At 39.6% G+C, this 23,717-nt stretch overlaps 1 protein-coding gene across 7 annotated transcripts; it reads left to right on the top strand.

The window, feature by feature from the left end:
- The first annotated feature begins 829 nt into the window (after positions 1 to 829).
- cfap54 (cilia and flagella associated 54) lies at positions 830 to 22,749 on the top strand. 7 transcript variants are annotated; one of them, XM_080867316.1, is made up of 57 exons: positions 830 to 1,071; positions 1,796 to 1,901; positions 2,201 to 2,350; positions 2,597 to 2,762; positions 2,934 to 2,992; positions 3,595 to 3,738; positions 4,052 to 4,165; positions 4,387 to 4,488; positions 4,823 to 5,015; positions 5,113 to 5,205; positions 5,305 to 5,417; positions 5,581 to 5,695; positions 6,283 to 6,368; positions 6,500 to 6,601; positions 6,741 to 6,888; positions 7,080 to 7,132; positions 7,273 to 7,401; positions 7,548 to 7,788; positions 8,017 to 8,150; positions 8,270 to 8,467; positions 8,585 to 8,677; positions 8,774 to 8,962; positions 9,050 to 9,168; positions 9,270 to 9,417; positions 9,515 to 9,670; positions 9,766 to 9,888; positions 10,321 to 10,443; positions 10,539 to 10,659; positions 11,406 to 11,495; positions 11,587 to 11,713; positions 11,836 to 11,938; positions 12,154 to 12,242; positions 12,335 to 12,532; positions 12,779 to 12,954; positions 13,043 to 13,191; positions 13,470 to 13,679; positions 13,830 to 14,029; positions 14,455 to 14,590; positions 15,230 to 15,359; positions 15,522 to 15,683; positions 15,774 to 15,983; positions 16,170 to 16,257; positions 16,431 to 16,601; positions 16,711 to 16,777; positions 17,267 to 17,452; positions 17,538 to 17,624; positions 17,712 to 17,831; positions 18,401 to 18,448; positions 18,756 to 18,897; positions 19,261 to 19,421; positions 19,761 to 19,915; positions 20,001 to 20,070; positions 20,243 to 20,402; positions 20,625 to 20,782; positions 21,423 to 21,569; positions 21,694 to 21,814; positions 22,424 to 22,749. In XM_080867316.1, exons 1-57 carry the CDS (start codon positions 926 to 928, stop codon positions 22,480 to 22,482), a joined length of 7,584 nt encoding a protein of 2,527 aa, XP_080723442.1. In that variant the 5' UTR covers positions 830 to 925; the 3' UTR covers positions 22,483 to 22,749. The 7 variants fall into 7 exon arrangements, with proteins under 7 accessions (XP_080723442.1, XP_080723443.1, XP_080723445.1 ...); XM_080867317.1 differs by having other exon boundaries at positions 7,077 to 7,132; positions 7,566 to 7,788; XM_080867319.1 differs by having other exon boundaries at positions 7,077 to 7,132; positions 9,050 to 9,128; positions 9,341 to 9,417.
- The last annotated feature ends 968 nt before the right edge of the window (positions 22,750 to 23,717 follow it).

Below are 23,717 nucleotides of genomic sequence, written 5' to 3'. Positions count from 1 at the left end.
GAGCTTTAGGTTTGTGTGTGGAGTGGATGTGTGACTGAATGGGAACTGATGAGTTTGTAAGGGCCAGCATTAGATGACACTGTGCGTATCATTTTGCTATGAGCTCAGATGTAAAATATGAAGTCCTTTGCGTTGGTTGTGCCAATAAATTTCTTTCATCCTCCCAGTCATGTTAGTACTGAAGGCTATATGCATTAAATTATATCTGCAAGCATAGAGGTTCATCAGAGGCTTTTAAACCATCACACCATGAATTTTAGTTTTAGTGCTTTGCAGACCAAGCCCAGGCACTGTGCCTGAGCCAAAGACCAGTCCAATCAAAGCTGGAGTTTTTATCTATCATTAATATAAATGCCCAATATAAATGTTAGGTTTATGGACAGGTCGAAATGAATTCAAGTAAGAAAGCAATAAAGACACTCCAAGGTACTAAAGCATGAGCATGGCAGGTAGCAGTAAAAGCCCTGACTGTAGTGAATTAAAGGATTTGTATTTTACTGATTATAAATGAAAGCTTTGTAAGTGTAAAACATTATATGTTTAATCAGTCTTTGTTAAACTGTTACCTTTTTAAAACTGTCCAAAAGCTCAGCAGAAATATGTGCTGAACCTTTTTCTTTTCTTGCCCTTAAGGCCTTTCAGGAAGGCTCTCCAAAACGTGGTTAACGTTGTTTATCGCAAACTATAAGTTTTCCCTAAACACGGGAAACTAGTTTTCATTCTTAAACCCAACAAAAGAATAGAAAAGAAACAAAGAAAAAGACAGGAAATACGGTATCCACAAAGTCGGCCCTATTAGCGTCGCTTGTTACCATGGTGATGTGTCTTGTCCCGGTCTCTTAGACTGGAGCAGTTTTGTTGGTGTAGTTGGAAATAACCAACATAAATGTGCTAGCCGGTCAGAATCGTTTTTGTGGACGCAGAAATGGATTTACCAGCGTCGTATTATGGGGAACTTGATCAAAGAAACCCAGTACTTTCAGCTTTTAAGCGAGAGATTAACTCGTTTATAACGCTGATGAAACAAGTGGCTTCGTCGAACAACCAGGACAACAGCACTTATGCTAAAGGGTGAGATGCTAAAAAGCCAAGTCAGCGCTAGCTTATAAAGCTCATATTGACTGATTATAGGAAACTTTAGCTTATTAAATCAGGCTTATTTAAATAAATTTTTATAGCTAGTTGCGTGCAGTTTTTATTACCGTCATTGTTCCACTAAAATGTATTTAGCTAATAATAAATGATACACTGTGTAGCTTATAATTATTATGGTGTTTATGATTTGACCATAATATATGGAAATATTTGATAAGGTCCAGTTACTAGTCTCAAACACTTGGCTTGTACTTAAGAAAAGTCTTGAGTGCACCATTTACATTTTTTGCTTTGCTATAACTGCATGTATCTGCTGTATAAAGCAGGATTGCAGTGGCCTTTAATAATAACTTCAATATCATACTGCAAGCTATACTTTTTAGGAGACGCTGACAGTTGCTGCTAGCCAGCATCATTTTTTAAAAAAACCCCCAGAACAACCGAGTCGTCAGCGTACATCACAGCATAATTAAAGGCTTTTTCCTATCATGCATCCACTGAATGTCCTTGTTTAACTTTTTAAAAAGATCATGTAGAAAATGAAAATAACAATGTTCAGTTTGTCAGTATCCCAAAAAACAGATTTGAACATATTTTATATTACATAGATCTTGAACCAGTTAGAGATCTCTTGGTGTTGATGTTTGCTTATTTATGTTATTTATTTTAAAGCTATGCTTTTCTGAATTCATTTTCAAAGGATTAAAATTCTGGTGGAGATATGGAAAAAGTTCAAACATCGACTGCCTTTGAAACTGTACCAGGAGCACATGTTGCAGATTGCAGATTTTCTCTTTGGAATAAAGGTATTTGACAAATCCCCCAAATTAGAATACCTACTAATATTTGGTTACCACAGACTTTTTCTTTGATTAAATATTAATTCAGTCTGTGAATTACACAGTTTTTTCAGTCACTATTGTCAGTCTTGGTTGCTGTGAATTCTTTGTTTTACTACTTGACTCATTGGTTTTGTTCTCAGTATTTGCAATCTTGGTTTTGCTGCAGTAAAACTATAAGAAGCCTTTGGATATGTTGTCTTCTGCGCATTAATTACATGTTAACACATTCACAGTGTTATTTTTCTTCCCTCTGCTTCTTCAAGCTGTACCAGCTGGCTCTAAGGCAGGGCTACAGTCTCCACCTGTCACAGTTCAGCTCAGTGAAAATAACTGACATCACAAATGTGGATCAGTTTATGGCCTGCTTCTTCCCCGAAGGGCTTGATACAGACCAAAATACCTTTGCCATGAAGGTAAGGTACACATCACTGTGTGACTGTGTGTGTCCTGTGTATCTCTGTTTAAAATGCTGTGTAATAACTGTTTCCAGGATTTGCTTTGTTGTTTTATGCTACAAAGAAAGTTTACTACATTGGCTGAGGTCATTGACATTTTGAGACATTTTTGTTAAAAATCTGCTATTATTCTGTATGTATCCATGTGTCTGTGCCTGTGTGTCTGTCCTCTATATGTGTGTGTTTGTGTCTGTGTGTGTACAGGTACGTGCCATGCAGGGCTGTGCCCTGTGTATATTTGAGCTGGAGAGACAGCACAGTTTCCTCAGCCAAAAGGGGCTCTGTAAACTGCTGCGTGTGCTGAACTTCATGAGGACCATGATGCAGGCATTTCAGCAACACGAGCACCTCTACTGGCAGATATATAATGGTATATTAGAAGAACTTGTATAATTCAGTGTGATATTTCTATCTAGGAGTAATCTTGGTAGAACAAATTGAGCTCTCAAAATTTGAAGATAAAAATGAAAATGAACTGTTCATAAACTGTTTATCTACTATTGTATTAAGTAGTAATGTATTTCTATCTCTTGTCATCCAGGTTCATTACACATTTACAATGTCTGCCGTTATTTGATGACTATGCAGTGCAGCGCGCAGGTACTGTTCACTCCTGCCACTTTTCACTTCTGCTACTCATTCCTAAAGCAGGGATGTCAAACATAAGGCTCACAGGCCAAAATCAGCCTGTCAAGGTCTCCGATCTGGCCCACTGGGTTACTTTAAAAAATGTGAAGAAAGGCATACATTTGGGGTTTTTAACTGTGATTTGTAAGTTTTACAACTTTTCCTAATGATAAAGACCTCATCTATTGCCATTCATACTACCGTACATCAAAGTAAGCAGTAGATAAGCAAACAAGTTCCAAGTTTTTTTTACTCAGTCAAAGTGGGCTGTATCTGGCCCACGATGTGAAATGAGTTTGACACCCCTGCCCTAAAGGAAAATAAAAACATGAAGGATGGTGAGAAAATCATGTGTGACAGAGACTGAATGTCTAACTGAATGTTGGAATATGGCTTTGGACTGATCGTGAGTGACAATATTTCAGTTTTAGTTGATTGAGCCTCTGCACATTGCGGAACACACAACTAAATCTGTGTAATATTGTTATATAATGAATGTAGTGTATAATAAAATTGTGTAGTTGTCTTTTTAATACTTTGTGATACTCACAGCCTCCGTTTGTCATCCTATTCAGGCACTGGAGTACCTCCTGTGGGCAAGCATCAGTTTGGAGTTGTCCATCCCTCTGATGACAGCTAAGTATCTGCCAGTGATCGTCACACTCTACTGTGCCGTCTGCCAGTGTTACTATGACAACCATGCTGAGGTGCAGGCGGAGGTGAAATACGTCAGCGTCAGACACCTACAAATACACGATTTGATCCATCACAGGCTGATCTAATCAGTAATAAATGCTCATTGTAACTTGGTGTTGATCTTTATGTAATTTCCTTAGCCTGCCTGCTGTTAATCAGCACAAGGCACTAAATTATTCCTCACACTTGACTGTACAAAAAGAAAGTCTTGCTGGTATGGTTAACCCATGAGTATATTTGCTAACTACATTTGTTTGTATAGTTTATTTTGAAATGCAACCATCATATTGTTGCAATAAAAGTTAATTGGATTTGTGTGTCCTCAAATGCTCTCAGGAATTTGCCCGGAGAGCCCTTGGAAAAATCAATGAATTAGCAAAACTCGGGGAGCACAGTGAAGTTCCTGCCACCAGAGAGACTCAGAGAGCTTACAAAGATGCCTCCATCAAGGCAAGAAACTTGTCCTTGAGATACATCAGCACACTATGTTGTTGTGATAAAATGCTGTTGTTTCTCAGTGTGTTAGATACAGCAATTTCCATACTTACATGCTCACAACTGAATATAGTCACTTCTGAAGAAGCTTACTTACCTTGTCAGTGTTTTACAGTATTGATGTGCTCTTCTTTGGTTAACATATGAAAGGTGATTGAGAGCGTTCTGTTTTTCAGCTTGGTGCCATGATTTTCAAGCGAGCAGCATTTGAGACCCGAAAGAGACCCAAAACCCTGTACAAGACCAAAATCAAAAGCACCCTGAAGGACATACCTAATGTAATGGGATCTGCTTTACTGCCATATCATCATATTTAATGTTAATTCTTACTTTTAAATGCAGTATAATTTAGGGGCTCTTGTTAGTTGTTTAACGCTGTATACTGTGTTATCACCTTTAAATCTTCTATCACTCTATGCATTGCCTTTGTTGGATTTCTTTAATAATAATAATAATAATTAAATAACCCCGTGCCATATAGTTTAATTGTTTGAACCCTAGATTTCTGTTTTAGTTCTGTTTGTTTTTTACAACCTGTTTGCTTCTAAGGAAATCTAATGTTGTGAGTCGGTGTTGTAACTAAAATCACATGCCTATGTGTGTGTACTGTAGGTGCCATGGCCTCGTACCCCAACAGAGCGCCTGCTAACAGGCTTGTTTGAGTGCAGTGCAGCACAGTTCCTGGGCATTTTGGAAGCACTCTGGGACAGCAACACGCGGCCACTTCAAATGAGAATGCCTGAAGATCCGGAGCTACAAGAGGTCTACCTGGAACTCCTGTCTGCTGGAATTAGTTTGTTATCTGGTTAGTGAAACAAGTACACAATAAAAAACATTTTGTGATTTCAGTAAGGTGAGGGATTCTGAGTGGGTAATGTACATGTATGGCCGTGTCTGTCAAGGTGTCACTGGTGAGCAGAGGTATGATGACCACCCGTGCCTGTCTCCTCTTGTACTGACACAGAATTCGACTCTGATAGATTTAGCCATTTCAGGTGAGTCATTTTGGTCCTTTATTACAATGAGCATGTGTGTTTGTTTTGTGCATTGCTTTAAAAGTCAGTATGAGATAAGGAGATGTGTTGTGTTGCTAGGAGAAAACAAAATACCCGTCATGTCTGCAGTGAGGTTCATCAAACTGCTGTTTCAGTACAAGCAGCAGGATGCATTTACTGAACTCAGCACAGAGATGCTGCAGGTTTTGACTGTAAGTAGCACACAAGCAAAAATGCTTTAATTCATATTAATGAGAAAAGTGGAATACATCAGGTTTCACATGCATTTCAAGATTGATGATTCGGTTTGGGGCTTCCACTGTTTGAATGATCATCAGGGAAGTTTTTATTTAATTTGGCTTTCTCTAATCACAGAGTTTGGATGGCCAATCATTCAGGAGGGGAAAGCAGGAGCTTGCTTTGCTTCACAGTTTCAACATTTTGCTGTCTACCCAGAGGAGCCCTCCTAAAGAAGACATCACAAGCAAAGGTAGCAATATTAAATCTGCCACATACAGACTTATTAAATTTTTCAGGCTCCAAACTTTTATTTTGAAAAATAAACCTTATTAATAAAGGATTCATTAAATAGCTTTCTGCCTCCCTGTCCTTGAATTTTGTGCTTTTAAGCTGCTACAGAGTTTATCAGTATTTTTACCGCATGTAATACATCCAGTTTTTATCAAAATTAGCCAGCAGATTAGTATATCTGGAATCTAATTTTTCAAATCAGCTAAAAATTCAGCATGCTAGCACAAAGTCTGAGTAATGTTCAATCAATATTGTGAGAATAGAGCTGGTAAAGGTTTAGATATTTCACTGAAAGCAAGTAGGTATTATGTAACTTCTGTCCAGGGATCACCACTTACCTAAATCAAATAGAGTACATATGAGAAATGTCAACTGCAAAACATGTCTGGATCTATTTTTTCGTGATGTTTTTACGTCAAATAATGTACTAAACATTGATTAATTGTTAGTATGGTGGTCAGTGGTGAGCTTTGGTTCCTCAGATTATTCCAAACTAATCTCAGCAATCACAATATAAAGTGGTCATGTTCTTTTATGTTTCCACAGACCAACATAAGGCTTCACTTTCTATGAGTGATAAACTGATGGATCTGGTAGAAACCCTTCACAAGTCCGTCTGTGATTCTGCTCCTGTAAGTTTCTATGCCACGTACTGTTTGCAGGTGTTTGTGTTGAGGATAAAGGATTAGGGTTCAGGCTAAAGTTAGAATTCAGAGGAGGAGATTTATAAGCATTTAAGCTGTGTGTGTTTGTGTCTGTGTAGGAGGTGCAGCCAGATGCAGACCTGATTTTGGATATTGTGTTGTTCCTGTGGGGTAAGATGAAAGCGGTGATACAGAGAGATCCTCTGCAAAATCATGACAAGGTATGTGTTCAAAAAAACATTTCCTGCGGCTGCTTCCGACTTTATTGCTGTTAAATATAAAACTTTGCATAGTACATTCATGAATTTTCATTGTTCTGTTCATTTGTCTTTTTTGCTGTTTGTAAATATATTTTTGCAGTGGTTGTGGTGTCTTTATGTGTTGTATGAGGTGGCCCTCACCTGTGACCTGGCAGCTGTTGACTGTATCATGATAGCAGAGATGAGCCACACACTGGGCATGCTGCTTGAGAATGCAGCTGAATATTTTCTTGAAACTTCAACGTCAGGTGTGAGGTTATTTTCTGCCACTTGCTCTGTTACGGTCTGCTGGAGATTTAAAGCTATTGTTGTTTGTACTGTATCTATTTGATCTTGCACCGTCACAAACACATACGTATGCATACGCATACGAACATGCACTACAGACACAAACCAAAGCTTTGAGAATATTTTTATTCTCATGTCTTATCTCCAGCAGTTTGCGAAAGAGACTGTGATGATGCAAAGCCAAACTCTTTCTCTATTCTTGAGGTATGTAAATAGACTGGTTGGGCATACCATCAAAATGTGAACAAATGACATCATACTGCATGGTGCTATTGGGCAGTGTCCTGTCTCTTGTTTACTGAAAGTATGAAGTGAACTTTTTATATGTGTGTTTGTGTTTGCAGAGTTCAAGCACAGAGCTGCTTCAGAAAGTGTGTGAGGTGGTAAAGAGGGGTCTCGAAGCTTTGGCAAAGGGTGCGGCTACGCTGGCCCCCCAGGACTGCTCAGCTTTCACTGACTTTGCGTTCATGCAGGTACACAGTCATCTTGTCCCACACGCATTTCTAGCATGTTGGTAAATATTCTTTCTCACATTTACTGAGTTTATTTACTAAATCTTGTATGGGCATGCAGTTTTTCGTTTTGTTTTTTTAAATTGCATGTGTTCTTCTTCTGATAGAAATTTTGTCCCCTCCAGTCATCGGCTTTTTCCACAACCTCTCCAAAATCATCAAAACACAGAAATGAAGACGATGAAGTAAATCTGAAAAAAGGAGAGGTGGAAACTCAAACAGAATCTGACTTTAATGGCTGTCGACAAACTGAAGCCACATGCACGTATCTTCTGATCAAAGATCTCCACCTAGAGTTGGACATTATCCTCCACAGGGCTTCCCTCAAGTTGCTGCAGCTAAATGCAGGTCAGAGTTGTTCTGGTGGTTTTACTCACCAGTGATTTTGGACAAGTAGTTTAAGCTCTGCACTGACTGAAATGGCAAAATATTGCTACTTCACACTTGCACATTTATAAACAGAAGTTAAAATCTGGCAACAGTAAATCATAGTTAGAGGGAATTAAATACATATGCTTACCGACAAGTTGTATGTCTGAATATAATATAAATTGTGAGTAAACTGTCTTTGTTTAGTTGTAGAGTCTGAACTGTTGGACCGGATCAAAAAAAACAAGGTGTCCAAAGCTCTGTTCCTGATCCAGAAAGCTTTGCTGGTGTACAACAACATGGAACAAAGTGACATCAGTGAAACCAAAAGTCTGCTGGAGGTTAAACAAGCAGAATACTTTCACGACATTTGGTTGATTATAGCCACATTTTGACTTAGTGGTGTTTAATATTAGTTTTAAGGACATGTGAAAATTATACTGCTGTGCGCTGTTGATAGGATGCTGCTACCCTCATAGAGAAAGCAGGTATGGAGGAGAGAAAAGTGTACATGTCCTCAACTCCTAATACTACATCTGAAGATAAAGGCAAAGTAATCAAGGAGGACGGACAGAGCCCTCCACCTCCTCCTGTCCTACTCTCACGCAACAACCACTCCATGACCTTTGCCCCAGCACCTCATAACTTAGAGGGACAAGTGAGATTTACATTTAATTAGGCCATCATTTTACTAATCTTAATAACCTAACAGTGAGCAAATAATCCACACATGTTCAACACTTTTTGAAATCTTTCCTCTTTTGTTTCCTTTGAGGTGTGCTGGTACCAGCTTTGCAGTCGGGTAGCTGAGGGCATAAACCGGAAAGTCCGGCTTGGAGACTGCAGCCTGCCAGGAACTGGAAATATGGTGCAGTTTATTTCTTCACAGAAGAAGAATATCAAGTGTAGTGAAACTCATTTTTGTCATTATCACTTACCTCTGTGTATATGATTTTGTTTCAAGGTACCTGCTGTATCTGGTGAGTGTGTGCTGAGGGTGGAGGGTCTGGAGCCCAATCAGAAGTATGTGTTTGCTGTTGCAGCATACAACAGTCAGGGAGAGCTACTGGGCAGCACTATAGGGGGGACAACATTACCACTGTTGGCATCCATGCCTGTACCACTGCTCTCTGCTTGGGCTCATTTGGCTAAGGTACAATTTCAAGCTACTCTACACCTGTACCAAGTAGACAGAGAAAGGTTTGGGCTATGTTTTTAGCCTTGTTGACTTTTTCCTCAGGTGGCTTTTCAGACAGAGCAGTATGCTATAGCAAAAAGAGCCTGCAGAGAACTTTGGAGCCACTGCACCTACCCCGACAGTGAGTCCAACAGCACAGAGGGTAGACTAGCCACCACAGGGTGAGGAGGGAAACACACACCACACAGTACCTGTCAAGGAATTTTCTTTTTTGTTTTGTATTTACTTACCTCCTACTCTGTCTTCATTTATCATGCTAAAGACTACGCAAAGAAATCCTGCAGTACTCCTCTCTTCACTTGTGTCAGCTGTTTCTCACGTCCATCTTCATAGAGACAGAGATCAACATTCAGCAGGGATCACTCTATTGGGACTCATTCAGTGACAATGGACCATTTATCTGGGAAAAAGTAAATACCTGAGTCTTGTTGAGCACTGTGCAGTGACACTAACTTATACACTTATTTTGCATTTTCTAAATGGAATGCTCTTCCTGTTTGTACGCAGGAAGCCAGACTGGAAGAATGCGAGCGAATGCTGGTGGCCATGGACTTGGCGATGTGTTTGAATGATGCGGCTGCTGCTTTGCAGGCTGCAGTTAGCTGCTACGGGCTCCTGGCACCTATAATGTTCCATCAGATTACTTGTGACTCTGTGGTGCAAGTATGCAACCACCACGTCCATAAAAGTATTAACAGTATAACATAGTAAGAACTATAAATGAATAATCATACCTCTGTTTGTGTTCTGGTGTTTAGGTACTAAAAAAATGCTTGATGGTTTTGGAGGAGAATTCAGGTCTTCTAAAACAAAAATGGACTGGAAACACCTCAGAATCTTTTATCCACATGATAGCCTGCATCACCTACTACCTGGCAAAGGTGTGTGTGTGTGTGTGTGTGTGTGTGTGTGTGTGTGTGTGTGTGTGTGTGTGTGTGTGTGTGTGTGTGTGTGTGTGCGTGCGTGCGTGCACATAGTGTTCATGTTAATGTGCGTACAAATAGATAACCTTTTCTAATTGTATGCACAAGTTTTAAAGTGTTATACATAAAAGTTTTGATTACTTCTTGCACTCATTGTTTGCATGTATATATTTGCACTGCATATTGGTTGACAGCGCTCCGTTGGATTTACCACTACATAAAATCTTTTTGTATAGTTTGAGACCATGCTACAATGCCAATCCATTTGTGTATTTATTATTTTGTGTTGACTTTTACTTACATTTACAGTGACTCACATGGAATTTAAAATAAGAATAAAATCAAAACTTTGTGCAAACTAACTGGGAACTCTTCTGTTCTTCCTGACAGACGTTGCGTGTGCTCAGGAAACACGAGATGGCCAAAGCACTGATGGACTGTGGCTGCAGGCTACTTCAGGATGTCTATCATGCCCAGCTGCAGATTAGGAGACTCACCAATCAATCTGAGGGTGTAAGAGCTGTTTTCTGGATGCTGTTGTGATATATTATGTATATACTTAAGTAAAGTACGACTTCTAGCATTTTTGTGCATTTCCATGTGTATAGCGTAAAACGGCAGATCAAGCCACAGTCAAGAGTGAGATGAAAATAAGTCGTCAGCTGAAGGCACTGGAAAGAAAGAACAAGAAAATAACAGTTTCAAAAGGAACACACACCCCAGAGCCTGGTAATAAACACATGTACTCACACTGGTCCTGTTAGTGGTGTGCAAAAGTCTCAAACCATTCCTTATTTCTTTGTATTTTGGTACATAAATGGGAAATTGGTGCAGTAATTTAGTGAAATGTGGAAACATACACTGAAATATAGTAAATAATGAACATCTTTATTCTTCAACACAGCCTAAACTCTCTTGGGGAGGCTTTCTTGTGATTTGTAAGTAGTCAGGAATTCAGGAATCGTTCTCCGAGCTTCTTGAAGGACATTCAAAGCTCTTCTCTGGATGTTATCTGCCTTTTGTTCTGTTCCCTGTCAACATGACCCTACACTGATTCAGTAATGTTGAGGAAAAGCCAATCCATTAGTGATATTGTGTTTTTCTATTCAGCCCTTACTGCATTGACGATGTGTTTGGGATCGTTGCTATCCTGAAAAATGATGCTTTCCAGATGATAAGCATCTGGAAAAGATACAATTTAAAATTATTTGCCAAGTCGTATGTGGCTTAATAAAAGCACTAGACTGAAAATGAGTGACAAAATAGCCAATGTCCAAAACCCTTCAGAAAGCCTCGGTGTTGTTCAACAACACTTAAAAAATTACAAGGTTGACTCTTTGAAACAAATCAGGAAGAAATGAGGGATGGCACAAGATTTTTGCACAGTAATGCTTATAGAAGAAAGTTTGCATTTTTGTTATAAATCCTGTAATTTTTGGACTGATTTCTATGTATTTTTTCATATATTTTTCCAGAGACTTCTCAGACACTAACCGTCTCAGAAGATCCAAACTTATTGTACGAGCTGATCTCCAGTGGCACATTAAAGGATGCCTACATGCACGGTAAGCTGTATAGTCTTTCATATTTTTTTTATGACGTAATTATTAGTATTGCTAATTCGTAGGTTTGTTCGTGTGTGTGTGTCCTTGATAGTAATGAAACTCCGACGCAAGGTGTATTTTACTGAGTTTGCTGCACTGCTACTCCAAAGAACCATGAAAGAAGGCCACATAGACCTTGTGTTGGAATGGGGGCAGAGCATGTTTCAGTTTCTTTCCAGGTGTGCTTTTAATATAAAGCTCTTCAATATATTTTTAAAAGCTAAAGACACCTAAAGATATCAGAAAGATATGAATGTCAGTTTCATTAAGTAAAGTTCGTGAATAGTTTTCTCTTTGGCAGCCGTGACGAGGCGATGGTACTGTCCACTAAATGTTTGGAGGGGCACGGTCAGATTAGAAAAAGAAGTGGAAACCAGAATGCAAAAGGAAACGAAACCTCCCAGGTGATGATACAACATGTGCACACATGCATGTAGTTAATAAGGGCAGGAAATATCTGAGTTACACTGACAAAAATGTACATTACATCTCTGAATCTTTGGCTCACCAGGCTCAGTTTTAGTGCCAAAATTATGCTGCGACTTGAGAGAAAACTTTGTTTTTACTTTGTTGCTGCAATATCAACTAAAAACAATAACATGTGCTGCCCTTTAAACAGCACAAGAACGCTTCTTCACATGATGATACAAGAAAGCAAGCAAAGCATAAACTGGCACAGAATATGCTTTTGAAAATGAGGACTCACAGGTAGAGTATCTGTGTTTTTGTTTTTCTGTTTTCAGGAGGTTTCTTGATCATTTCTGTAAGTCCATATATAATAAGTGTGTTCATGTTTGTAGGGAAGTGCTGGCTATGGAGAACTTGCTTGCTATGATTTCATCTGTGATGCAGCGCCAAAAGAAGAGGCTACAGCTGAGGCACACTTGCGCTGTGGAGAGGGTGTGGAGATCACACCTGAACTACTACATGGCTCAGGCCCATTTAGCAGTGTTTTACCAGCGTCTGCCCCAACAACACAGAGGAGACCTGGAGCAGAGGTTCACACACAGAGATGCCAGATATTATTCTTTACTTTTTCATTTTTTTTTCTCTTTGTAATAAAAGACTCACACTGAATACAAACACTAAGAAACAACATTTTTCTGATTGATGCTAAGCAGCTTTGCCTTGTTTTTGGGTGGCAATGTATTTACTTTTATGTGTATTATCTGAGCTGAGATACTGTAGTACTTCACATGGTTGACTAATTATAAAATGTCCTGCACTGTTTGTTCTTTTAACAGATACAGCCAGTTTCACCCTTTGTGTTTTTCTCTGGCTTACTCTGGTGTCCTGGTATGGAGGAACAACTCGCAGCAACATGAGTTGGAGTCTTCAAATGAAGCTGTTTTACATGAAGACTCATCTGATCACATGGACTATGTGATGACAGCTCACAAAGATAGAGGAAGAAAGGATGGTAAGAAGAAAAAGGCACACGGAAAATAAAGTGAAGAGAAAAGCTAGCATCTGGTCTGTCTGTCAACATTTGTCTTAATCTGTTGTAGCAGTTGATGGCTCTGTCGCAGAGGACAGATGTAAGGAGGGAGAGGGCTCTCCTCATTCTGTGGAACAGCAGATGGAGGCACAGAGGTGCACTGGTGCCACACTGCTGGAGTCAATTAACAAAGTTGCTGTGCATCTCCGGAGAGCGATGGTACCATTGATACATATGTGGATGTAAACTTATATATGACTTTACAGTGACTTTACATCTGCATCCAACTCTAACCCCAGCATCCTCCTGTGTTACACCAACCCTCTGCATGTCCTCCTTCACTACATACGTGAATATTCTCTGTGGTCTTCCTCTTTTCCTCCTTCTTCAACAGCCTTTGTCCAGTATATCCACTCCCCCTCCTCTGCACAACTTACAGTCCAACCTGAGCTGTCCCTCTGATGTACTCATATCTAATACTGTTCATTATTTTCCAGGTGTTGGCTCATCGTGGCAACCACTGGACCACTCTGCAGTGTGTGTGTCAGACACTGTGGGACCAAAGCTGCAGAATCACTGTCCTTGTACAGAGAGCTGCTCAGCTTGAAACTCCATGTACGATTACAGCAGAACAGCTGCACAGTATTCTCACCCCACTGCTGGTGCTGGCCACTGACTTTATCATGGACATGCTGCAAAAACTAGGGGTGAGCTTCACATATTGCTATTTGTACTAATAGCTGCTTTCTAAAAACTTGCACATAGTTTTATTCCTAGGAAAGTATAAAGGCAAAACCACAGCTTACATGTCACTATGTGTACTTTTACATTTTCATCTGCATTTCTGCCCCTGCTAGCTCTGGAGTTTGTATGGCAGTGACTTGACTGAAGATGAGCTAGAGTCCAGTCTCCACTTCTCAGTCCCACTTGATGACAGCACCCAGGTGGATCTGCGTTGGGTCCGCACGTTGGTGTTGCACACTCTTGAGCGGCTCCATGACAGTGGCAAGTGGGAAAGCCTGGCCCACTTTGCTTTACTTTTCAACTCATACACACGGTGAATAAGACGTACTACAAATCTTCTTCTTCTTTTGGCTGCTTCTGTTAGTGGCTGCAACAGTGGATTATCTGCCTCCATCTAAACCTATCCCATGGATCCTAATCTATCACATCAACCCTCTGCATGTCCTCCTCTCAGGTCTTATATAAGACTTATTACAAATAGAAACATTTGTTAGGGAGAAGTAAATCAAATGCTCTTTGAGATCTTGGCATCGCAGGAGATTTGAGTGGGGTTGTTGTACTTTGCATGAAACATAAATTCACCATAAGAAACCAGGAAAACTCAAAATCATGTAATATAGAGAAACTTGATGAATACTGTGTTTTTTCACTTGTTAATGACCAAGACATTTAGTTCCTCACAATCTATGTTCCTGACAATGTTTTGTGTGTTTGTTTCCATCTATGTAATGATACTAGGGATCGGTATACTGTTATCGTAACTCCTCTGCTTGTCCACGCCCAGAGGATGTTACTTGAAAGAATAAACTCTTTTGGAGGCCCTTCAGTCCCACAGCCACACCATGTCAACACACAGAAGGCCACTGGAAAAGAGGTAGCACAGACCCATACACAGAAACGCACACACAAAGCATAGCAAAAAAAAAAGTGCTCGTGTGCATGGGTGAATGAGGCAAGTCGTGTAAAGCGCTTTGAGTTCTCAGATAAAGTAGAAAAGTGCTGGTCTATTTACCATTTACACTCCCATTTATTGTAACTGTGGCTCACTTAGCTACCACCTGAGATACCACCTTTAAATCAACCTCAGACTCCTCCTGTCCATGTGTCAAGGTATTCTTGGAGAAACCAAAGTTGCCCCTGATGCATTTATCAGAGTGTGAGTGTGTGTGAATATTAGAAATAAATGCTTAGGTATAGCTAAAAGCACCTTATGAATGTGTGTGAATGAGATTTTAGTGGGACGCTCTTTGAGTAGAAAGGGGCTATAGTACCGGTCATCATGTGTTGGTTAAAATCAAAGTGTAAGAAGTAAAACTAAGGCAGTACAAATGGTTTTATACAGAAATATTGTGGAATATTTGAAAAACTTAAATTATTTCAGTTAAATATCTCATAACTCACAGCACCACGGAATCTATGTTTGTTCTAGTTGCAGTCCTTAATTAATCTCTTGTGTCTACAATCTTGCATTGTCTGTATTGTGCAGTAAATGAGTGTATACTATGCTTTTCAGGTGACCAATAAAAGTTATGCAGGCTGCCAGCTTCTCAGTGGTCGGATCCATCACGCCGCACAGAAACGGCACCTTCACAAAAAAGCAGCACTGACAAACTCGATTCCTCGAGAAGCGGTTGATCTTACAGGTTTACACAGCCAAACAGCTCATCTAAAATAATGTTAACACTGGTTTGTGTACAGTAAATAGTAATGACTAAATACCAGAGTAAGAACTAAATGTTAGACAATAACTTATCAATTGCAGCAGCGCAGGTGTCATATTTTCATGTACATGCTGTATATTTAAGGTGCAGAGATACAGCACTCCATGTCCCTTGTTTGTGTCCCACTGGATGTAGAGGACACGCTGAGCTGTTATCATCAAGCTCTTGAGAAAAAAACATATTGTCTTCAGATGTTCCAGCACAGTCGCTCACTGCTTGTGCTGCTTCTGGCAAACACACAACCCTGTAAGTTCTTCACTGTTTGAATAACACATACACATGTCGCACACAGTATTTTAAATTAATACTTTTTGCACTGCTTGTGTCCCTCGTGAGGTTTTATGATACCGACGCAGCATTGTCGGAGCCGAGGTCTCAGCCATTCAGCGAGCTTTGTGAATTTCAGTCCCGTTGTTATGCCCACTCCAAACATCCAACCATGTGACCTGACAGAGGAGGACTACAGTACTCCAGATGCTATCTATGGCTTGCCTATCAGCCGTGACCACTTGCAGACTATCATTTCTGCATACTCCACTTCTATAAGTACGAGAACAAAAAATGTTTAGAAACTGTCGAGACTTTTATTGCACATTTTACATAAATAAGGCAAATATCAACAAATGCAGACTAAGTGACCTTACAGCAATATAGGATGAAGACATATGAGCACATATTTCAGTGGGTCAGATGGTTTACTGTCCTTATAATTATCATTCACCTTTTCCTCAGAATACCTGAAGGCTAACAGCCGTGACTCCCTCAGAGTTCTGGCTCTGCATGAACTGGGAAACCTGCAGTTCTACAGTGGAAACACACGGTTAGCAAACTGTTGTACACGAGTGTGTTGGAACAAGTCTTCAGCCTTGTATTTAAATGCATTTACTTGTATTTAAATGCATTTTCAACCTTTTATCAAAAGCAAAACTCAGATTGGCATAATTTATGATTTATTATGGTAAGAATTTTATTCCTGGTGTTTTTTATTTCCAGAGCTGCTCACTCATGCTGGAGTAAAGCCGTAGATTGTGCCTTGAAGAGCTCAGGTGTTTTGGAGAAATGGGATGGCGCGTCGCTTGGGAATGGCTCCCTGCAAGAAATTCTAAGGCAGGCTGGAATGTGGGGATGTCTGCAGGCGGCTGTGGTCACCGCTAAGATAGCACAGTAGGTTTCACTGAGGTTTATCATTGACTTGATGTGTTTTTTCATGGGTTTTCCAAGCATACACCTTTAGGTTTCGCCAACTCCTGCTGCATGTTTTTTGGTTCTGCAGGTTTATCTTAACTTCTGATATCAACCAGCGGACAAAGTACTGTCTCCTGTCTGCTTACCTGTTTAAGGTAAAACACATGGTTTGAGCAGATATACTGTTGCGTGTTTTAATGTGTAGGTATGCATGCGTATGCATTCATTCCTACATGCCAAGGGCAAAGCATGTAATAGACACCCAGTTCTCTTTGTCTCTCCAAAGGGTGAAATGGACACGCATGCATAAGCTGCATTACCAACAGGGGGAGATAATACATTTAGGCCAAGACATCAGTAGTGAGCAAAAATTGTATAAAGTGCATTCTAGAGCCTTTAATCGCCAGAAACGATTAAGCTAGGTGCCTAATATGTATTTACATGTAAATATGTTAATAATGTCTATGTAAATGATTTCCCCTGATTGTTTTAATGTTGTCTTGAAATAAAATATCTCCCTCTGCTGTTATTACAACTTACTGCAACTTCTGCACATGTGTCCACTTCATGCTTTGGAGAGGCAAAGCATGAAGTGGACACAGTGGACTGGAGTGTCTATTACACATTTTTGCTTCCTTCTTTAGAGTTTGCTGTGTTGCTCCATGGCTCAACCCCAGGCAGACCTCCAGTACGCCTCCTACAGCATCGGAGATGAGTTGCTCCCTGGAGTTGACCTTTTCTCCGAACCCCACAGGCTTCACCTCGGCACAACTGTGTCAAGCCTGAACTTCATTTGCCACTGGCTTTTAACCACTGGCTACTGCATCATGGTACACATACAAAAACACTGCCCGCTATTCATCAGTGCTTATGATAAATAACTGGCTTTGTGTTAAGTTGTGTTTGTAATTTCAGCTGCTTCCTACACTAGCCCTCTATCTACATTTTGTTGGGACTGTGTGCAGAGACGTACAGCACACTGTCAAAGGCAAAATATTGAAGGTCAGAATTTGTTGTTTCTCCTGTGTTTGTATTCAAGTGTTTTGCTTTCATGATGGATTTTCTAATCTGCCTGCGTGTTTTCTGCAGATACGTGCCCTTACTGAACTGTGTCTGTTCGCTGAAGCTGTGAAGGACGCAGTTCAGCTCACACGTGGAACAGGTGTCCTTCTGCCTCATGGACAATACATTGCCAGTGCCTGTGTCCAAGTAAGAGCATTTTGCTTTTAGAAGCTGAAAGAGAATTTTCAGTGTCTTTCCACATTTTCATTTTTTTCATTTTCAGTACACTCGTGTCCTTTGTTGTCCTGGTACTGGGAAAGGTTTTGTTAATGCATTGAACTTATGGAATCATCCATATGGAATTCTTAATATAGTAATAGTAATGATTACATTGTTTTTTTTGTGTATATGGAATATTTCACTGTTGTTGAGATTATTTCAGTTACACTTCTGGCCTTGTGCAGTTTTGGCCTTCTCCTTGAAATGTCATGTGCAGTACCCTCTCAGGAAGCCCGTCATATCTGTTTTAAACTGTGAGCTGGTCTGTCTTGTGAGCACTGCAAACTTCTGGTTATCACGTGGTAAAAAACTGATTTGAAACACTGCAACATGCTGTTTTTCTCATAGCACAGTGATTAGCACTGTTGCCTCACAGCAAAAATGTCCTGAGTTTGACTCCACCACCAGGTCGCAGCCTTTCTGTGTAGAGTTTGCATGCTCTCCCCTGATGGATATATGTCATAATTTCACATATGTTTTTGCTTTCTTTTGTGCAGCCTACAAAGACATTCTGTAGCAACGAGTCTCTTCTGGACAATGCAGAGGTATTCTCCACATTACTGTAAAGTCACACTTCAGAGTTTAAGTCTCTTAGTCATACTGAATTGGGTCAACCCCCTTGCCCATTCCTGTCATTTTGGCCTTCCAGGCAAATTTGAAAATACAAGTTAACCAGATATATGCACATGAAGTCACAAACATATATACACAAGTACTGTACTAACCTCTTTTTTGTCTTTGTGCTGCTCTTTTAGCTGCATACAACTTCTTTTAAATAGATGCTCTCTAAAGTGATCTACTTCATTGGATTCTTATGAATGTAATCTGTGTGTTTGCGGTGCTTGTGTTAAGGCTTTGGAGGAACTTGTGAACTGTGACTTTACTCCAGAAGTCTGCACCCTGTATGGACCAGCACTGTGCCTCAGATTTAACCTTGCTCGTGTTCAACTAGTTCTGGCACTTACTAATGCTATCGCAGGCTATCCTGTGCCAGGTCTGTAATAAGAATAATTCTTTCTTTTGTTTTGTTTCTGTTTGAGGTGATTTAAACAAGAAGATTAGAGGTAAAATTGACTCTAAACTCACATTTAATATATGCGTTCACATGAAAAAATTACATTATTGTATACATAGTGCTGACTGTTAGCAAAAAAATTGCAATCTAAAAAGATGATTTGTCCATTTTTTATGGGAGTAATAAATTTGCATACACTCACATTAAAATATACTGTTCTGTATTTGTGCCCTAAATGTTCAAGTTCTCTTTAAAAGCAACTTCAGTGATAGAACAAGCTGAGGATGAGGCAGTTTTGATGCTTTACAATTGTGAAATTTCAAAAGTGTGGATGTTTTGCAGATTCTGTGGAGGGAGAAGTTTGTATCAGCGTAACAAGTTGTTCGGTGGACCCAAAAGATGATGAGCAGGACAGTCCAGACACTGATGACTGCTGTCCAAAGACAGGAGAGCAGGAAGTTCTCAATCTTGATGCTAAGAATCTAACCCCAGAAAGGATAAAGGTAAGACTCTTGGGAATTTAAGTTTTCTGTATTTCACACAGTAAATAAAGGACTCAAGGTTGATCTGTAGAATGTGAACGATGCCAAAACACACAATAATTCCACATATTTTTTCCTGAATTCCTCTCCTGCTTTTGTAGTCCTTTAGGTAACATTTACGCGGACTTTTTGATAAGACTTTCTAAAACCTCACTGAAATGTATGAAAACAATATGACCGAATTATGTCAGGCTTAGTAAAATAATTATCCATTCACAAGTACAGGGTAGGATGAGGTGAGGCACACCCTTAAGAAATATGAAGTCAATTCTCTGCCATTTGTCATCTCTTCTGTTACAGTTCCTTTTGCTGGAACGTGCCTCCTCGTGGTTAAACACCATTTCAGAGCAGCTTGAATCTCATTCCTTGTGCAAAATGGAAACCCTGGAACTGACGATAGAATCCAATCTTCTAAAGGGCAACCTCTACATGCAACAAGGACATACGGCACTTTGGTACGATGACTTTATGCATGTCTACTGTGTACATGTGTATATCTTACCTATCCTAACCATTTTTATGTCCCCCCCCCCCCTTCAGCTTTGACACGGCAGTTTCATCTTTGAAGCTGCTCCAAACATCACCTGTGACTGTGAGAGGATCCTGGGCTGTAAGTGATTGGGCAAAATATTTATATAAAGCATTAACAGAATCGAGTAGGTTGATCCTTGAATGCTTGGTTACAGCAACTGTTACATTACAACCAGAATTGAATTTTAATTCTTTAAGTAATCATAATAAGACAGCAGAAATGATTTGTTGTATACATGATCTTTCTTAAGGATGATAAAGATTTTGGTGAGTCAGATGCCCAGAATGGAGACTGTCCCGGAGTAGTTGAGGCCAGTGAGAGGATTGGAGTTCATCTGTGGTTACATTGCCGCTTGGCTCTGGTCAACAGCTTGGTTGCCCACAACCCTCGCACCATTGAGCTTTTACCAGGTCTGGTCATGTGTTTGCTGTCTTTTTTTTTCAAAGTGGTGGATTGTACCACAACTTACTACAAACATTATTACTATTACAGTCACTAAAAAAAGATCACAAACTCTTTCTCTTTCTCATTTTTCACATTATAATTTTATTATAATTATTAATATTCCTAATATTTTTATTATTATTATACTTTTTGTTAATTTACGATGTATGTGGCACCATCTTTTCAAGGTAAGAACATTAATGAGGAAGCAGCCCGGGTGTTACAGGAGGGTCTTGATGAGTGTGCACTGTGGGGAGACCTTGACATTCAAGCCCTGCTGTTGGTCGAAGGTGCCAGACTGGAAGCCCGGAGAGGCAAGACTGACAACAGCATGACAATGCTGCAGGTACCATTGCACACAAAGACAAACACATTTTTTTCATTCTTTTTTGCAACAAAAGTAACGTGTTGAAAAAAGCATTAACAGAGCAGGAGACCAGAGCATGCGGTGTACATGTCTGATGGGTTGAATTCCAAGGCCATGCAGTCCTTGATTTAACCTAGATTTATACATGATCTTTGAATAATTCGGATCAGTCTATACGTGATCCAAGTTTGAAGAACTCCCTCAAGACGTTCCAGAGATTCTTGTGTTCAGCAGAATGGGACAGAGGTCAGTTAGAGACCCCATTCTCTGGTCTGCTGAGACAGTGGCTGTTAGTCACTGTTTATAAATGCAGGTAAATATAAAAAAGCTAAGAAAAAAAGCTAAATGAGATTAGATTTAGGTAAATGCAGTCACTCTTTTGTTCTCAAACTAGAAATAGAACGTGGACACTCTTGAGTTGGTGGCTCACATGATCAAAAATCTTGTTGTTTTTTTTGACTTCATTAAAACGAATGAAGTGTGCACATTAGAAAGTGTGATTTTTGACGTCATGGATTGAGCCTGTATTTGTGATATAATTATCAGCATGGCTACACTGAACGTGCAGTGAATTAAAGTAATCACAGTCTCGGCGTTCGCCGTTTGTCCCTGTGTGTAGAAAGCAGTGAGCCTGCTATCAGGACGGACACGCTTGCCACAGAAGTCTGTCATTACGCTGGCTCAGGCCACTTTGCTGCTCAGTGACTTAAGAGGGGCACAGAGTATCACACCTCTACAGCTGATGCAGAAACTGCTGAAAAAGCAGGCAAGTGAAGACACAAACACTAACACACACATATGTGTACATCATATTATCGCTGTATATTCTGAAAGCAGACAAGCATAACATCATAACATTAACATTGATCTTTTTCCCCCTCTTCTTTCAGCTGTGTGATTTTGGTGAAAGTGTGGAATTAGTTGATGGAAAAATGCGTCTCTTTCCTCCCGGACCAAGAAACATCTACCTCCCATACTTCAACATACTAAACCAGACCAGTTTGCAAATTGGTAAATGAGGAACATTCTGTTTATCATGCACCACAAAGTACAACTTGGTCTTATGAATGTCATGAGTTTTAAAAGTATATATTTACAGACCAGGCGACTGATAGGCAGACGGCAGCCCTGGTATTTAGAGCTATGCTGCAACAAACAAAAAAATAAAAATAAAAAGTTCATAGTTTGAAATTTAAAATTCAATATCTCTGAAAATGGATTTCATGCAGAAGGTGTGGATCGTGAACCCCCACCTAGGATTTTACACTATACTCACTGAGGACATAGATGATGTTCTGTTTCCAAAATCTTCACCATTAATTGATCTGGTCACTGTTTTTTAAATCAGGGATTTATTATTCAGACTTTGAGTATTTTACAAACATATTCCGTTGTTTAATGGCTTTACTGGAAGCCCCAGGTGATCTTTTTAAATTACTATTACTAAGATATTTAATTTGCTGTCATTAGAAGGTTAGGAAGATCACTACTAATATTTAGTTAGTATCACTACCAACTAATAGTAATATTAAAAGTTTAAATTACTACATTTTGGGTAATTTTTCTGTGAATAAATGTCTAGAAATGTCATTATTCTATCTTCTGCATCGCTTTCTGCAGGCAACATCCTGGGTCAAAGTAAAATGGAGACACAGGTTTCTGCAAGCCAGTCATCATAGTCCACTTCAAGGCAGACTTTGCACCACTCTATCCAGAATGAGAGCGACTCGAGCAATTTCATCTCCAAGCAATCCAACCATCTCCAGTCCTAAATTACTTAAATGCATCTTTTGTGCATATTTAACGATAGAGATGGATGCTGAAGGCTTTTATTTTCCTGGAGACCAAGAGTCTTGTGGACAAGTTTGTGTAGCAACACATTATTTTATCAACTTAGTACATAAGAGCCAAAATACTGTATAGTTTCGCATTTCTGGATATTTTAAGTCACTAGAATAAAATGAAATGGTATGCATTAATTTAGCGCCTTTTAATCTAAGGTACTGAAAGTTCTACAAAGCAAATGAAACGCAAATGTTCATTTATCAAGTCACACACACCAAAAAGATCAGCCATGGGTTTGGTGTCTTGTCCGAGGACACTACTATGCGTGAAATTGCACAGGCTTGAACCACCAACCCTGCAAGCTACCCCACAGCTACACAGTGCTACCAGAACTCTGTGTAGTTTTTGTTGTTCTTCTTGTATGTTTATCTGCATCAGTAAATGGGTCAAATAAAAAAAACACAAAAGAAAAGAGTAGTTTCAAACTGACGTATGAAATATGGGAGCCAGACATCTCTGAAAAGATGGACACAGATGTTAAGTGACGACTATTTGGTATGGCAATGCAATGATACAGATAAGTAAAAGTATTCATATTTTGATCAAGTGTGGGTAACAAGTGCTTTCTGTCAGAAAAGGAATCCTTAATCTCTGAATTGACTTTTCTTTTTTGTTTCACAACAGGGTTGCACCTTCACCTGGATATTCTTCTGCTATAATTACACACTCTTTCTATCTTTCATTTCATTTCAGCACACAAATAACATCAATATAAACAAAGCATCAGGAGTATCAAAAATAGGTGTCACCAAACATTAATTCTGCCTTTTAAATAATTGTAACTAAAAGTTAGGAAGATTTTCATTTTTGTTTTCCTGTGAACATTTGTACACCATTCAGCCACAAGCTTTTGACCACAGACAGAAAAATAAAAACAGTGATTATCTTATTAAAATACATTGTTCCCCTGGGAAACCTTGGGTCTTCCCCTTGCTGGATTTTGACGCTAAAGCCATCTTAAATACTGCACTCCCTTAATAACGACAGCCTTTCCTGGTAGGACAACACCTCAGGGAACCTGACCCAAACGTGTCAATCGACAGGGCTAAAGGATCTTTGACAGATAAAG

Source organism: Rhamphochromis sp. 'chilingali' (genome assembly GCF_963969265.1).
Source record: "Rhamphochromis sp. 'chilingali' genome assembly, chromosome: 19".
NCBI classification, from domain to species: Eukaryota; Metazoa; Chordata; class Actinopteri; order Cichliformes; family Cichlidae; genus Rhamphochromis; species Rhamphochromis sp. 'chilingali'.
This window is presented reverse-complemented; position numbering and strand designations above follow the sequence as displayed.

Excerpts from the sequence above, each read along its gene's own strand:
- cfap54 (XM_080867315.1), top strand. The coding sequence starts at position 926 with ATGGATTTACCAGCGTCGTATTATGGGGAACTTGATCAAAGAAACCCA. Across the intron at positions 15,684-15,773 it reads TCTGGCAAACACACAACCCT|GTTTTATGATACCGACGCAG; the intron begins GTAAGTTCTTCA and ends GTCCCTCGTGAG. Across the intron at positions 18,449-18,755 it reads CTCTTCTGGACAATGCAGAG|GCTTTGGAGGAACTTGTGAA; the intron begins GTATTCTCCACA and ends GCTTGTGTTAAG.